General features: G+C 37.9%; 1 protein-coding gene across 1 annotated transcript; it reads left to right on the top strand.

Moving 5' to 3' along the window:
- The first annotated feature begins 5,396 nt into the window (after positions 1–5,396).
- LOC115669444 (probable receptor-like protein kinase At5g24010) lies at positions 5,397–8,269 on the top strand. The gene has a single exon (XM_030590649.2). It carries the CDS (start codon positions 5,486–5,488, stop codon positions 8,036–8,038), a length of 2,553 nt encoding a protein of 850 aa, XP_030446509.2. The 5' UTR covers positions 5,397–5,485; the 3' UTR covers positions 8,039–8,269.
- The last annotated feature ends 9,853 nt before the right edge of the window (positions 8,270–18,122 follow it).

Raw genomic sequence — 18,122 nt, 5'->3', positions numbered from 1 at the left:
TGCCGAGACACTCACACACATGATGCGAACTTTGTAGAGAGAGAGAGAGAGAGAGAGAGAGAGAGAGAGAGAGAGAGAGAGAGAGAGAGAGAGAGAGAGAGAGGTGATGGTGCTTCACTCAAAATGATGAAAATATCATTCTAGAATATGAACGGATTAATATGAATCGACAAAAGTTGTAAAATGTCCTTGTTGATTTTGGATTAGAAAGTAAATGAGAAGAAATTTAAATATACGAAAACTGGAGGCTATTGCAGCCATCTATGTAAATTATGGAAAAGTAAATATTAAAGATACAGTTGCAAAAATGTTAAATTCTTCGAGTGTTTGGGGGGTCATTTACAAAGAGTACAATGTGACTATTTATAGCCTATAATCGACGATTACAAGTGGTAATTGAATTTGAAAAGATAACTTCATAGTCCAATTTTTAGGACAAATAAGTTCCTAATCCCATTTGCGGATATAAAAAGTTGGGCAAAAGGACACTATAAGTGCCATAAGTTGTGTACGGAGATCACTTTGGTGCTATCACTTTTTTTCGGATCACTTTGGTGCTAACTTTTTTGAAAAACAATCACTTTAGTGCCAATGCTGACATGGCCGCCGGAAATCTGACGTGGCTCTTTTTTTATTAATTTCCGATGCTGACATGGCTCATCGGAAATATGACGTGGCTCGCCGGAAATAGAACGTGGCTCTTTTTTTGGCCGGAATTTTGGTCGGAGTCACTAAAGTTATCTCTTTTCCTCCGATTTGGTACCAAAGTGATCCGAAAAAAAATTATGGCACCAAAGTGATCTTCGTACACAAATTATGGCACTTATAGTGTCCTTTTGCCTAAAAAGTTGCAACAACACTTATCCACATGAAGTTACAAAAGTCTATAATAGCATCATAAACATAACCACCTAGCGGTTACGTTTTTATGTTGATTGCCCGTTTGCGAGTTATCGATGCTCTTCACTAAACTTTACTAGGTTTTTTCATCGATGACTTCTGCTGTTCACTAACCTCTATTATTATCAATTGAGTCTATTACTTATCAATTATTAACGGAGTCACTAAAGTGATCTCTTTTCCTCCGATTTGGCACCAAAATGATCCGAAAAAAAGTTATGGCACCAAAATGATCTCCGTACACAACTTATGGCACTTATAGTGTCCTTTTGCCTAAAAAGTTGCAACAACACTTATCCACATGAAGTTACAAAAGTCTATAATAGCATCATAAACATAACCACCCAGCGGTTACGTTTTTATGTTGATTGCCCGTTTGCGAGTTATCGATGCTCTTCACTAAACTTTACTAGGTTTTTTCATCGATGACTTCTGCTGTTCACTAACCTCTGCTATTATCAATTGAGTCTATTACTTATCAATTATTAACAAAAGTTGGTCATTTTTTTTTGTGTCAATGTATGCCCCTTTTTAAGAGAATTGAATGATTTATTGATTCTTTTAAATTAGATAATCATGGTCATCGTATGCCCCCTTGTCATCGGCAAAGTTCATTTTTCCCCATCGAATTGTCTCTTGAATTGTTTTCTTAAAAACAATACAACTAATTGTGTTATGGCTCCTTGAATGCCACTTGCAATATTTTTTGTTTACTTTTACTGGGAATAATTTGGCATTCCATTAATTTTATCAGGCCATGGTTTAAGAGTAAATCGAAAATTTCGTCTAACTCGCTATTGTCGAACAAGTAAACTTGAGTGTCTTTAGCCTTCACCATTTATTTTATTCTAGCAAGCTTTAAGGAACAACAAACGTAAGGCTTGTCAAGTATAATTTTTTCCACACTTATTTCAATATTTTCATTAGGTTCAAATTCATACTTTGACTCATAATATTCCATTAAAGCCACATTTTGTGCCAAGTTTTCAGGTGGCCTTCTATCTCGGTCTTTAAGACGTTGCTCAAACTTGCACACTCTTGTTGCCAATTGAAATAAATCGACAAAGTCTTGGCCTTCGAATTTTTCTCTTAAATTGAATTTCAATCCATTGAAAGCTAAACTCGTGAACTCTTTTTTTGAGAGTAAAGTAAGGCATTTATCACTAGCCTTCTTAATCGAACAACCAACTGATTGACCGATTCATTATTATACTGATATAATTTGGCCAAATTAGCATTTTAAACTTCAGGTATCGCTCAATAAAATTGAGAATGAATATATTTTTCCATCTTTTTTCAATTACACACAGAATTAGGTGATGAACTGGTGTATAGGTAAAAGCAATTTTTGACAAGACAAAGGAAATAATTTGAGCCTTAAAAACTCGTTTGTCCCTGCTTTCCCACTCTAGCTTATAAATACAATATGGTTGATGGTCGATTGTTCATCTTCACTAATAAAAACAGCAAATTCATGCATTTTGAAACCTTTTGAAAAAGGCTAATTATCAACCCATAAATGAGTATGATAACATCCCTATCTAATCCCAATTGTTATTAAACTTCTTTGACAAATTGTGCTGGGTTCAATGGTGGATTCGGTTGGCCATCTTGCCCCTCAAGCGATGATGCTAGTTTTATGGGATTATCTATGTTACTCGGTATGTTAGGCCTAACAAGAATATTCACATTGAGTGGTACCAATGGAGCCACTGGCATAACATTTCCAACATTTACAATTGACCATCCTATCAACCAATGTGATATGCTGTAGGGATGAAGAGTGAAGATGCTTGAAATAAGAATACATTACTCTTGTACCTTCTGGTCTATTTTAACTAATTTTGCAAAATTAACCATAAGAAATGCCAACATTCTTAATTATGCCTGCATTTTTATTGCTATATTTGTCTCAAGGGGCAAAAGAAAACGAAGAGAAAGAAGCAACTAAGGGCGACATGTCCTGATTGGTTTTATCATTTCAACTAAGGATCCGTTTCTTCAAAGTAAAAGCTTAAGCCAATTATTACTTAGCATAAAATGATTGATTTGGATAGATAGAGATTTCGTAATATGATAGCTTATAAAAATCGCTCAAAAATAGTACAAAGTAAGCTTTATAGATACTTGCACACAAAAAAAGCTAGAATTTAATTTCACTGTAGCCATTAAGCTTGTTGATTTCTTAGCTACTCGATGAGTTGATTCGATCTCTAATGGTGCTCTATAGTCTAGAACTACTATGCTCAGACTTAAACGGTTGATACGAGAGGAGAGAAACATTTGATGATAATTTATCGTTGTTGTAAACTTTTCAACATCCTACTCGTTAATATTAAGTTCTAATGAAGTCCCTACGTGCTATAAATTAAATAATGACAGTACGCTACTTTGAAGTCTACGAAGCCATGTGCACAAATCGGTCTTGCAAAAAGAACTTCATGGGACATATATCATGACTTTGGAAATTACTTTCAACCTACCATTAATATAATATTACTAGACGTTTACTCATACTTTGCGCGGTTTGTCATTTAAAATTATAATTAAAATGGAGTATGAAACATTTTAGCATGAATACATCATTATTTCAACGCATCCTTTACTCTACAAGGTAAATGTAAAACTCAATTATCAAAGTTCAAAACAATTAATTAGTATGAAATTGACATTGAGAAACATAATATAACAAACTATGCATCGTACAAATTATGCTATCCTAAATGCATATGGATGATAGATTCTATCGTCTACTAACTAATATGGTAAAAACTTTAAATTATATTATTATGATAAGATAAAATATATTTTTAAATACAAACGAGTTAACATCAAATAGTAGAAGAATGAAGGAGGAGTAGAAGGATGAGAGAAAATAAATTAGTGCATAGATGTTTTGCTACTTTTGTGGAGAAAACAACGACATTTTTCCTTACAATGAGAAGAGGCCAATACTAGTAATCTACAATCCTAAGCAACACACTTAAAGGCAAACTTATTACACTGCATTAATATATATATATATATGTGTGTGTGTGTGTGTGTGTGTGTGTGTGTGTGTGTGTGTGTGTGGTTAATCTAGGTATTAAACTCTAAACAGGGTGAATGGTTGAAAAATCACTATGAAACCAAAGATACATTTCCTTATCACAAAATTCACCATTGCTTCGTCAAGTGCTCTTTTATCCTTGAAGATTGAACAAGTTACAAGAACAATATCCTAAGCTTTTTTGGGTTTTTCTAGGATTAATACGACAAAAACTTCAAACTAGTACACCTGTGATAAATTTACCAAAAACTAATTTTTTGACCACCGAAAACTCCAAGCTAGTACATATGTGCCAAATTTACCCTCCGTTAGTTTCTGTTAAATTTTACAGTCAAATTGCTAAGTTGGATGACACGTGACAGTTGACTAGTATATTAATTTAGGGTTTTACCTCTCATTTTATCACAGATTTACCTATTTATGATTTTTCGTGATATCAATCCAATTTAACGAATGGTAAATTTGTCACAAGTGTACTAGATTGGGGTTTTTTGTGATCAAAAAATTAGTTTGGGGTAAATTCGTCACAAGTGTATCAGTTTGGGGTTTTAGTGGTTAAAAAAATTAATTTGGGGTAATTCTGTCATAGATGTACCAGTTTGGGATTTTTCGTGATATTAACTCTTTTTTTTACTATACTCTACTTCTTCTTTTTTTAATCTTCGCCTCCACTAGTGTGTTTGATTATACATTTTCGGGGTAATGTTACTAGCGCTCCTTCTAATTTTGTCTGAATCACTCCCCTTTTTTTATATTTAAAATTGTCAATTAATTGAGAGAGAGAGAGAGAGAGAGCGCTAGCCCATGAATAAGCCATAGCGCAGCACTCGCCGCAGAATCAGTGACAATGATGAAGATATGTTGATGATGCGAGTGAAATTGGTCGGTGACGAGTGTTTTTTATCGCGGCTGCGAAGGACTAACATAAAACATGTTGAGAATTAGAAGAACAATTTTGAATAAAAATAAAAGTAGAGTTATGATTATTAATTTCGGTCAAAAGTAGAAGGAGCACGGGTGATATTATCCGGGAATTTGGCCAAATTGTCCTCGGCATCATGACCGAAGCAGCGCCCCGTTTGGGAAGTCCAAAATCGTCTTTGCAGAAGCAAATTCGTCCACTTTCCAAATGAGCCACTTTTTCGACCAAAAAAAACAAAAAACCAAAAAAAAAAATGAGCCACTCATCTTCAGCTGAGAATCTTCTTCCTCCCCAGCTTTTAATTTTTTTTTATTATTTGAAAGGTTGTTTTTTGTTTATTAAGTAATTTTCGAAATTATGAAAATTCGGAATTATATATTTATTTATGAAAAAAAAAAATGAGCCACTCATCTTCAGCTGAGAATCTTCTTCCTCCCCAGCTTCCATTGACTCATGGTCAATCTCAAGTCAACACAACCGAAACTACTTGATCACACAATTCACGAACCAACTCTCTCTCTCTCTCTCTCTCTCTCTCTCTCTCACTCACTCCCGAAGCAGCTCTTCAGAGCCATTTCTTTGAAGCAGAGTTTCATGCTCTTCCCTCTGGTTCCATGGCAAAGCTTCTTCACATCCATGGAGCCCACGCCCCTGGCCTCGTTCTCTTCTTCGTCTCTCTTCACTACCCACTTCTTCTTCTCGCTCTTTCCTCCGCCTACACCACCCAGACCAAGCACTTCATCAATTGTGGATCAAGCAACACCGAAAAATATATCAACAGGGACTTTGTCGGGGACACGAGTTCTGACTCCGTCTCCTTCACAAAACGGAGTACCTCCTCCACCCAATCCAGCAGCCAATCATCGAGCGTCTCACCTATCTACGACACAGCAAGAATCTTCAGAAGCCCTTCGTCACAATACGTTCTTGACGGAACCGATAAAGGTACTCATATGGTGCGACTCCACTTTTTCCCTTTCGCTTCCACAAGCAATCTCTCCGCGGCTGTGTTCAATGTTTCTGTAAAGGGGCTCACACTTCTCAGCAATTTCCAAATTCCCAGTAGTACCAACTCTCCTGTAGTGGAGGAGTTCTTGCTTAGCATAAATAGTACTAAATTTGTACTCTATTTTAGTCCTCAAGGGTCATCCTTTGCATTTATAAATGCCCTTGAAGCGTTCCTTGTGCCAGATAGAGTCATTCCTGATTCTGCTCCGAGTGTGGGCACTTCAGCGATCAATAGCAGCAACAATAGTGGAAATTCCTCCCAGGTCTCGCGAGCAGTTTATCGAATAAACGTCGGAGGCGACGAAGTAAATCCGGTTGATGATAGTTTGTGGAGAAGTTGGAATCCTGATGATAATTACATTCATGTCCCAAATGCTGCACAAAACAAATCTAGCTATGGTGCTGGTCTTCATTACCAGGATGATCAAGACCAATACTTAGCAGCAGAACGGGTCTACTTGACTGCTAAAGTGATGAATGTGAATTTTACCAATGGGGAATTATACCCCAACACCACCTGGAGTTTCAAGGTGAGTGCAAACGCCTGGCACTTGGTCCGGGCTCATTTCTGCGACTTCATTAGCCTTTCTCCCAACACGGTGTTCTTCAATCTCTATGTTAATGGGAATTTCACTGAGTACATCGACCCATATGGTACAAAGGGGATATATCAGCTTGTGGTTCCTTTTCATTATGATTTTGTTGTTCAACCGGGCAACTCAGGGCTAGTGAACATCAGCATAGGCCTCCTTAATGCCTCAGACACAACATCTCAGCGAGCCTATCTCAATGGCCTGGAGATAATGGAGATAATAGGGTCGTGGGACTCGGATTTTGTGCCCGCAGAGGTCAATAACCAGAATAAGCACGTCGGCCTCATGATTGGGCTAGTTTCTGGAGGCATCGTGCTTCTTTGCATATGTGTTTCTGCTGCGATCTTCATATGCAAGTATAGAAAGCCAAAGAGAACTGAAATTTCGGCTTGGTTGCCGTTACCTGCATTCGGAGGAGGCAGTTCTCACAGTAAACTGACTGAGCAAAGTACCCACGGCTCTGCTGTCCCTAATTTTCATCTAGGGCTGAAAATACCCCTATCTGAAATCCATTTCGCTACCAACAACTTCGATGGCAAACTTTTGATTGGAAAGGGTGGATTCGGCAATGTCTATAGAGGAACTCTTAGGGACGGCACTAAAGTTGCCGTGAAACGGAGTGAGCTAGGATCGGGACAAGGCTTCTCCGAGTTCCAAACAGAGATCACCGTTTTGTCCAAAATCCGCCATCGCCACCTCGTATCCTTAATTGGGTATTGCGCAGAACGGTCCGAGATGATACTTGTTTACGAGTTTATGGAGAAGGGGAGCTTAAGAGATCACTTGTACAATTCCGATTTCCCATACTTACCATGGAAGCAAAGGGTCGAGATCTGCATTGGAGCGGCCCAGGGCTTGAATTACCTCCACAAAGGTGCAGCTGGAGGAATTATTCACCGGGACATCAAGTCCACCAACATTTTGCTTGACGAGAATTACGTTGCAAAGGTCGCTGACTTTGGTCTGTCCAAGTCGGGGCGTCTGGATCAAAGCCAAACCCATGTGAGTACGGGGGTCAAGGGCACCTTCGGGTACCTCGATCCAGAGTACTTTAAGACCCAGCAGCTGACGGAAAAATCGGATGTGTACTCGTTTGGAGTGGTTCTTCTCGAGGTGCTATGCGCGAGGCCTGCTATCGACCCTTCGCTTCCTAGAGACCGGGCGAACTTGGCTGAATGGGGCATTACAGGCATCCAGAAAGGGATCATCGAGCAAATAGTGGACCCTCATCTTGCTGGTCAGATCAATCCGGACTCACTGAGGAAATATGGGGAGGTTGCTGAGAAATGCTTGCAAGAAGAGGACGAAGAGAGGCCTAGCATGGGGGATGTGCTCTGGGACTTGGAATACGCCCTGCAGCTTCAGCAAACTATGGTGAAAAGAGAGATGTACAACGACAGCACGACCGATGGTTCGTCGATATTGACACTTTCAAACGTGAGGAAGCTCCCATCATTTAGTGAAGACGCGGTCGAGGAGGATAGTGTGGACGCAGAAGGGGAGGATTGCTCATTGATGTCCACGAGTGGAGTTTTCTCCCAGATAAAGATTGACGAAGCCAGATGAGTTTCATATTGCAGTAGATATATTAAAGTGTTTCCTAGTTGTTTTCATATATGCATCCTTTTTATCTAGAAAGAAGTGTTCATGTACCCATCGTCTTATATTGCATCTTGTTGCCACATTTGGTTCATGATAGTTGTTGTTGTTGTTATAATGTGTAAGCATATAATTGTTAATCGTACAAGAGAGGGCATCATTGGACCGTGATAAATGGGAATGTGAGAGAGATTGCGCGCCCCTTAGTTGCAGACCTTAAATAAGCCCTTGTTTCACAGATTGCACCATGGATGTCCTGCTCTGTAAATGTTTTATGATGATGATGATGCTAGATGCCTTTTATAGTTATGTGCTATTAGTAGAGATTGCACACCCCCTATTATTATTCTCTTTAGACGATTTCAACAAATTTGGTTAGACTCGAGGTTTCAACTCACGGTTCATCATCGATGGTCGAGAGCATGAGCTTACTATAAATTTGCTGTTCTTCGTCATTCATGAGAAATGCTTTGCCGCTGAATGGCTTTCGACTCAGATTGCATCCCGTATGCAGTATAATTTGTGCTGTCGCTGCTTTCAAGGTGGAAAAAGTCCTACTTCATCCTTCTTTCTCAGCTGCGCTTAGGTTGGTGGCCTTAGCATTGTCATTTTATTTGTCCGTGTCTAAAGTTTTCTTTCTTATCTTGTTGTGCTTCCGCTCTTTTGTTTTCTAGGGAAATGACAAGCTTTGTTGTCTTGGCTGCGTTTAACTCCACTCCGGGGTTGGAAGAAAGTTATCCTCTTCCCATCTCTTGATTTGTAGATTTTACGGATGCGTAAATTGATCATTTGATATTGATGTGAATTAAGTAAATCATTTCTTATTATAATAGTTAATTACTAACAAACGTCTTTTGTCGAGGGACTTATTGTAGGCTTGCTTCATAGAGTGTTGCCCCATGCGGGGATAAGTAGGATTGATGATAGGATCTTAAGTTATCTCAGTCAAATTAAGATGACTTAGAGAGGTTTGATTTGGTGCCGCTCATAGCAGAGTTCATAAGGGATGGCTAAGTCCTATCGCCTAACCCTTTTTAGTGGGTTTGGTGTGAGCTTGTATCTTCCCAACGTGTGATAGCCTGTTATTGGAACTAGAAATTCCTCGCTACCTGCATTTAAGTCTACTAGAATCAATCATTCCTCCTCTAACGCCCTCTTTATCTCACACCACTTTCTGTCAATTTAGGGCCTACAACATTCTTGCCAATGCATTCCGAAGACACATCGACTTAGACATGACAACTAGTTACCTTATAGCCACACAAACTTTTTCTTATATGCTTCTGCATGTCTTGTATCTTTTCATTGCTATTCTCAAAGCACCCGAAAAGATCACATTTAATGTTACAATTTGTGAGGTAATCATATCACAAGTAAATGAGTTTTGCCTGTTTGCAACTAAATACGTAAATCTTTTTGTTTTTGCTCAATTAAATATCTCAACTTATCCAATTATGGTCAATGTGAGACCTTTGGTAGATTAGGCTAAGGTGGTTTTACTTAGCGAAATTAGTGCTATTGCTGACTAGGATTGACAAGTCAACTTTAAAATGAACTAAAGCATATCATTTCCCATTCTTTTTCCTATTCTTCTTCCTCTTGGTCTTCCCTTTCGTTCTTAGTTGCAGGGCCACAAAATAATGACAATGCCACCGTAGGTCAGCTTGGACCAATCGCTGCAGCCCAGGGCATTCGATGCTGTCTCCGCCGCCCACCGTACCATCGTTGCCGTCACGGCTTCAGCTCGCCACTTTCTCTCCCTCTCCAACCTTTCAAATGACATCTGACTGTCTAAATTTTGATAGGCACGTGCTAAAAAATGTTTATGCTAATCCGCCTTCATCCTAAAGGGACATCTCGAACACCAACAATGAAAGTTTTAGTGTTTAGTTGACGGGGTTAATGATTAACATTGTCCATGTTAGAAAATCCAACAAAAAAATTTAAGCTAACAAGTGAAGCATGGAGAAAAAGTTTAAGCTAATAGGTAGAAAAAAATCATAAGGAAATTACGAGTATGGAGAATCTGATTCCGATACCGTTTTGGTGAAGGGAGACTATATGCATGTAATAAGCCATATAAACCCCATAGACAATAATATATGATATTTCAACAAATCATCCACAAATTCAACAGAGCCCTTGGTATGAGCGTAACTAGAAAATCCAATAAAAAATTTAAGCTAATAGGTAGGGCATGAAGAAAAAGCTAAACTAATAGGTTTGAAGGAGATCATAGGTATATAAATAGTAGAGAGAAACTAGCTTCTATGCCATGTTGGTATAGAGATTACACGCGTATAAAGAGCATACAGACCCGTAAATAAATGATGTGGGATATTTTAACGATTCATCCACAAATCTAATGGAGCCCTTGCTATGTGCGTAACTCAAAAATTTGAGGTACTTGATTGGAAAAGATAAAGGTTTAGGTACTTGACTGCAAATGGGTAAAAGTCCTAGGTGTGTCATTAGCCATTTACGAATCCTTGTGCCTTCGATTTGGATCGTATCGCACTCCGAAAAGATCATACTTTACAAAGTATTCCTGACTGAAATTTAAGCTAGGCATGGACATGTATAAGCATGAACCAGCTGCAATCAGACTGATATAAAATCAAAGAATTCCTCGGTTCTATACACATTAATAGGCATAAAGTACGCACGAACACCATGTACAAATTCCAATGGAAACACTACTCAGAAAAACTTAGCGGCAGAACTTAATATGAGAAACATGAAGGCTTGAAGCTGAGTCGTCAATGGCCAGGGCCTTTCCTGCTCGGTCCAGAGGCCAACGTAAAAACTCGACCCGTCGGTAAAGCCCGGTTGCTCTCTCTACCAGAAGCAATGACCCTCGCAGACTCGACTTCTCTTCGCGCGTCGAAACCAGCGACTTCCTGCTTGCTCGATTCTGACAAAAGCACTCTGCCACGGGCCGCACCCGACTCTGCGAGGAGCAGCGTCATCAACAGCATCGCCATGATCGAACAGCTTGTCATTCTCGATCTTCTTCTGGTCCTAACTGAGGAACCCATCTCCACCGAGGGCTCAAGCACGATCGGTGGCTCTTCAAGGGTGCTAGAAAAGCTCTGCTTTCGGCATCTCTAATCTCTAAGGGAAGAAGTAAACAGGCCTTTTCTATATGTAGGCGTGCGTTGTGCAAAAAGGATGGTCGAGGAGAGAGGACGGTGAAGAACTTTTGGGAAGTGGGGCTCTCTCTACTTTGACTGGGGGCAGGGAGGATTTTGAAAATTCCTTTTGGGGGGTTTGGTTGGTGCCGAGAATGGAGGAAAGGAGGTGCTTCATTCATACTTGGGGAATTTTGGGGGATTGTCAAATTTTTGGACCATAAAATTTAGTTAACTGGTGATTCTCCTCCCTTTTCTTCTTTTGTGATGCTCTTTGTTTTATGTATTTCTGACCAAATTATTTTCTACTAACAATGGAATGCTTGGACACTTTGAGCACTTGGTTGACTTTTTTTATTTGAAAAAAATTAATCTAGGACCATTTTAGATTTTTTGGCAGATAACCATTGGAACACACAATTTGTTGGTAAATCGGTTCGAAATCGGTTCTGAAGTGAGAGAGATGAACATGCTCGTCCCTTTGAGCTATCATCATGATGTTGATTGCTTCAAACTAGATGAAACCTCTATTTCGGTCTGCTTAAACATATGCCAATGATACTTTCCCGGTTTTGCCGTGCAACACATCAATAATACGTGAATCATAAATTCGCAAGGAATTCCTTCTTTGATTTCCAATTTTCCCTCTTCAAATAAACACTTACAAGAAAACTCACTTATCATAATTCCTGGTTTTGGGAAATTGAGGAAGTTAAGAATCAAGCAGAACAAGTGGGAAATGAAGATATTTTAGGTGTCAGCGTTGGGGAGTAGGGTATCTCATGGGAGGTTGGAGTTGGAGATGCGAATTCGACGTCTGATATTAACGCCCATTCACTAATTTTTTTACAAATTTTCCTGGGGACAAGGGGGATACAAGTCAGTGAATGTGATTTAAAGTTGAGCAGAAGTTTGACACAATGAAAAGGATTCACAAAGCCCTTCTTTTTTTTTTTCTTTTTAATTTGGTTGGACTCGGTTCCCTCGGCTTTATTTCCAGTATGTGGGAATATTCTTTTTCTGCGGAAGCAAGAAGAGTTCAATTCATGATTGAACTCATATGTCAATCTCTTTATCTTTTTGGAACCAAATTGAAGCGACATCCATTCATGTAACGTTACATATAGTCGAATGGTCAATTGGAAAAAAGAAAAAGGGATAAAGTCACCACAAGTCTCTAAACCATTGTGATTTGTACAATCTAGCCCCTAAATTTTTAATTCGTTCAATGTAGTCTCTCCACTTTCTATAACATGGTTTAAATCAGTCATTTAGTACTTGAGTGTCATGACTTTTAAAAAAAATATTCACTTGAGTGCCTTAAATTTTTAAAAATGATCAATCAAGTGCCGAAAATCCGACATGCCATGGCACTTGTGGTAAACTAGTTTAAAAAGTTATAGAACTCAAGCGATCGATTGAAAATTTATATTATACTTAAATGATTAGAAAAAAAAAAGTTGTGGTACCCAAGTGAGCGCCGTACATAAATTATGACACTCAAATGATCGAAAAAAAAAAGTTACGATACTCAAGTGAGTAAAGTACGAAAGTTATGGCACTCGCGGTTTTCTTTTCCCAAAGTTGATAGGAACAAGTAACAAAAGTTTAACACAACCCGTCCTAGAAATATCGTCAAGAGGGAAATTGAATACAAGCCTATTAATATATTAAGCTGGATATATTTTCGATAAGTAATCCTAAGACATTTAGCTATCACCCATGGAATATAATACCACTTGTTGAGATGCTCACTTGCAATTCACATCCCGAGGAGATTATAAAGAGAGTGTTCTAACTCGAGATATTAGCATATGCAGTTACATTATTGTTATTTAAAAATGTCATTGAGTGTTGAGCTAACTAATTGCATTGACCGTTCATTCCCTTATCAGTTGCTTGACGTATCGCTCTATTTCACCAGCCCAGTTACAAGTGCACCCTTAACGGTAATGACTTGACCTATTTACTTGGGAACACAACATAAATCAATTTCTACGGCGGCTAGCTCTTCTCGTAATGTCTGACTAATATTTCCTACGAAATCAAGCTAATGACCATATACTAACTCGATATCGCATCAAGGGGCTTTCTAAAGATCAATAAAATCGAGAATCGAATCTGATCCACCCTTTAAATGAATCAAAATGTATTCATTGCTTCGAATTATAGATCAATCTTTGTTATATTTTCATAACCACAATTTTTTCTAAAAAATTGTTTTGATGATTGATCAAAATGCCACTTCCCCTCTTCAAGCTTCAACTTAAGAAGTATAACTGTCTGAATTGGACAAAAAATATCAAAATATAAACATTAACGAAAAATAACAAACCAACAACAATGAAACATATCGATCAAAACAACATCGAATGCAACATTTGATAATCAAGCCAACAATCTTCCAATAACAACCTCAATTCCTCTGATTTGTAGGTTGCGAACATGGAGACTATATAATTTATATTCGGTTAAGAGTACATGTAGATATTGTTCATAAATTGTAACCCACCAATCAAAAACACGAGTCAAGGAAGTTTCCTCAAATTTGAAATGGTGAAAAGTATAGCCAGTTTGATAATACTGCCGGTGTACATAGCAACCTAAGTATCGAGCAATCAAAGACCCAAATTATGAGAAATGGTTTAGATAAAGAAAGTTTTTCAATCAACAGTAAATCGTGTCATGTTAACTTATAGAACCTTCTCATTTTCCTTAAATTACTTTCCTTAAATAATCACAAAATGGCTATCTCATCGAATTTGGAAATTTACAGATACTGGGATCAACAAAGTGATATCTTGTAGACATCTTGACATGTGATATTGATGGATTGTATGAAATACTTTGTGGACTTGCTTGAAACAAAGATTTTGGAGCATGCATCGATTGAGAGGCGAAATCTGTTCTCGTGATCACACAAGTCAGTGCTGAGGTTGTGCAATTCGATGTCGGCCCCGCGTTAGATAGATCATGTGTGGCGTGTGCAAACTTGCAAATACGACATTTCAAAGGAAATCGTGTGCATGAGTGTCCCAGGTCAAACGTACAAAGTTCACTAGACCTATTGTTCTGACATTTGACCCTTTATGTGTTAACATCAATATGACATTGTGTCCAAGAAACTTGGTGCAAACATCAAGAACTGCCGGTGTCCACGTCAGTGATTTCCGGCCCAAGTTAGCCGTATGGATTAAATTGCTACCAATGGGAAAAGATTTAGGACTGAATTAGTCCAATTGAAAAATTTTGGACTGAATTGATATCGATGCAATAGGTATAAGACTTTTTTGGTACTTGTCCCCACAGAATGTGTTTGCAAAATCTCTCATGAAGAACTCACCTACAAAACTTATGGAGAGAAACCTGAATAGTCCTCTTGGATGCTTTAATGTCACTACTAGAAAATGACACCAAAGGACAGGTAAAGCCCTCCCTAGAAAACCAAAATGCAGTCCCGAACGGCATAGCCTATACATTCGCCACAAGAAAGAAATAGCAAGGATTTTGTGAAGCCCGTCGTCACACTTACTATCGACGGCCATAGAAGCCGTCCTAAAAGTCATATATTAGGGACGGTTCGCCCGTTGCTGACTTCGTATCGATGGCCAGAGCCGTCCCTAGATCTACAAAACAACGACAGGTTTGACTGGCTCTGAAAGTGGAAAATCTTTTCAAGGACAACTATTGCTCTTCAATGAATTTGGTTTCTCAGTTCCTTAAAATTTACCCGCTAAAGCAATTTCCTTCGATATCATGCTGCGCACCAAAACAAGAAAAGAATTCAATCGGAGTCAAATCAAGCAACAACATCATACTTCAAAATGTCCATTTCATGCCATCTTAACCATTGATCTCTTGGCCAATCAACGGATCAATTTAATCCGAAGCAAATTAGAACAAGTTAAATAGAAAAGAAAAAATCCTAACACTCGGCTGACTCTCTCTCTCTTTCTCATGAAACCTCTTGTCTCGGTCAATTCTTTCTTGTGCACCTCTAAATCTAAGTGTTCAAGTGGAATTCGAAGTAAAACACGCGTTGTTCGAACTTTAAAAAACGCTAGCTCAGAAAAGTGGACAGTACTTTCAAATCATCTAAGGGAAATCTGTTCAATTCTTGCAACGGGCTAGTTGATTTTTTTATAATCGATCTCTAGTGATCCCCAGCGAAAATCGATCAAACCTAGTTAAATTGGTAATTTACGCTTTGTTTATTATCAGATCTTATTTGTAAGTTCAATTAACGTTTTAAGTGCGTCTTTTAGCTTCACATTTACGTATTTCAATGACTAAACACTACCCTTAGAGTTGGCAAATTCTGAAATCTCGATTTGTAAGTAAAATCTGGGATTTAAAACTTAATTAGAGCTTTAAGTTATTTATGATTTCATCTTAGAAATTTAATTCTGTTTTAGATCTAGGCCTTGTCATTATTGAAGATTGGATGAAACGTTGTTTTTGCAACTTGCATTATTTGGGATCTTTGATATCAATGTGTTTCCGATATGTTTCTTTTTTTTCATTGACTATCATGTCAGTTGCGTTGTTTTACATGTAAACGCACGTATTAGGGTGATTTAGCTTGAAATGCTTCAAATCAAATTATTCTTACATGCGAAACATCAAGAACGGAAAAATCAGCGTTTAAGATATAATTTCTAAGTGTTTTAGATTATTTTTAGAAAGAACTAGAGTGGTTTTAGTAGATTTTAATCCTTTAGAACTCAAATTGGCTCAAATGGTGCAAATTGGCGCTAATTGAGTATTAATTTTGTAACATTTATGATTCGTGAGTTGTTGTGATATATTATGTATTTTTATCTTTGCTACGCTTTTAGTGTATTTAAATGTGTTAATATTGGTTTTGATATGTTCAAAACACATTAGGAGCAAACTATAGCTCAAACAGAGCCGTCGAGTTGGAAGTGTTTATATTAAGAAATCAGCAAATCTTTGATATGGTTAGCATTATTTATGTTTAAAATTTCAAATGAAGAAATTCAATAAATATTTTACGTATCTTACATCTTCTAAAGATTATTTCGGCTCTAATTGAGCATTTTTAAGGTCTAAACCGGCTTTGACTTGATTTAAACATTATAATCCAATATTTTTAAACCCATTAAGTCCTTAATACTTTTGAATTAATAACAAAATGATTTAGAACGATATGGACTCAAAACGGGTTCTTTTAATCAAACCCTTCCTTCAAAAACAAGCTAAAACTTCGGGTTTGAATTAAATTATGTTTCAAAACCATTATGGCCAATGAATTTTGGATATTCACATATCTTTCGGCCCATTTCTTTTGTTTGAAAGATTAGCAAGTGAACTACTCATAACGATCCCGATCAAAGAAAAAAACTACTCATAACGATAAGCTCACTTGGAGCCCATTTGAGCTTACTATTAAAGTTGGGCTGTTTGGGCCTGTAAACGACTGTTCTTGCAAATGTGATTCATGCACAACTAGACATTTTAGAAAGATCTTTCTCATGTTTTGATTATCTCATTTAATTATGGGGAACCTTTAATAAGTTTGAATCTTTAACCAGAGTTTGATACCCAGGAACACAATAGACCTAAAGGCTCTTATATTGAACTTCTTAACGGTGATCGGAACTAGGGGATCCGAACAATTGACGAGCAACAGGTCCGCCTCATCACATAAGGGCTTGGACTTGAGGGTTGAGTTCGCAATCACCTCTTCAGCTCTCTCAATTACCAGCAATGGTGGCTCGGCAACTGAGATTGGCATGGAAGTAAGAGAGACTGCGAGGGTGAGGAGGGACAAATCCTCATCAGTCTTGAGGATGGGAATATTGTTCTTGAAGGTGGCATTTTTGGTTTGTGTAAACAACTTAGTGTTTCAACAAAAAAAAAAAACAACTTAGTGAGAGCATGAGCGGATTCGAGTCATGTATTTGGAGGCTGTAGGTGGTGCCAAATCGGTGATGACGGTGACGATCATGACCAAGAAGACGAAGACGGAGAAGCAGACATTGCTGATGAGCTTCATGAGGATATGGATGAGGGCTTTAGCTCTTGGATTTGAATCTTTAATGGGAGTTTTTCTTGTCTTCGTGATCAATCAATCGAAGAGGTTGATGCCAAATGAGGCAACAAATAATGCAAAGAGTGAAAGGGATGAAATTGAGGTTAAGAGTGAAGATATGTGAGATGGGTTTTTTTACTTACAGTCGAGTTTTGAGTTGAAGAAATGGAGATGGAAGAGGACTAGTTGGGTGAGGAGGAGGTTTCTACAAATATGGGTTTCAACTTTGTGAGTTCCTTGTGTCGGTGACAAACGTTTTTTTTTTGTGCCGGTGACAGACGTTAGGGTGTCAAAAACCTGCCTATTATTGGCATGAGAAGGGGTTTTTTTTTTTATCTGTCTTACTCTAACTCTCAACTCATTCTCAGACTTTTGCCTTACTTCTTACAAGACATGGAAATCGAAACCCACATCTGAAATTACACATTCACATCCTTAACCCCCCCTAAGAAGGGGTTTTTTAAAAAGAGGGAGAATATAGAGAAATAAATGAGAGGAAGAAGAAAGTGGCACAACGAGAAAAGAAAAAGAAGAAAAGAAGCTGAATAACACTTAAAAAGGTGAGATCCACAAAGGTTAATATTGTCAAAATATTATGATAATGAGTGTTTTAGCCACAGTGGAAGTGAAAAAAGCGCGACCTTAGAATATATCGATATTCTTTATTAATAGCATCGATCTATAACTAGTGTAGTAACTAATTATCTCTCTATTCACAACTAATCTCCAATCAAAGATAGGAAGAAGCACCTTTTTCTCATGATATCCGTAGAAAACCATGCAAGTAGAGAAATTGAACTAGATCAAAAGCGCGGGAAGAAAATGAAAAAAAAAAAAAAAGGAACAAAATTGCGAAAAGAAGGCA

Source organism: Syzygium oleosum, unplaced genomic scaffold (assembly GCF_021117445.2).
Source record: "Syzygium oleosum isolate NSW1041296 unplaced genomic scaffold, Sole_v2.1 Sole_v2.61, whole genome shotgun sequence".
NCBI lineage: Eukaryota > Viridiplantae > Streptophyta > Magnoliopsida > Myrtales > Myrtaceae > Syzygium > Syzygium oleosum.
The sequence above is the reverse complement of the archived record's forward strand: the minus strand, read 5'-3'. Positions and strand labels throughout refer to the sequence as shown.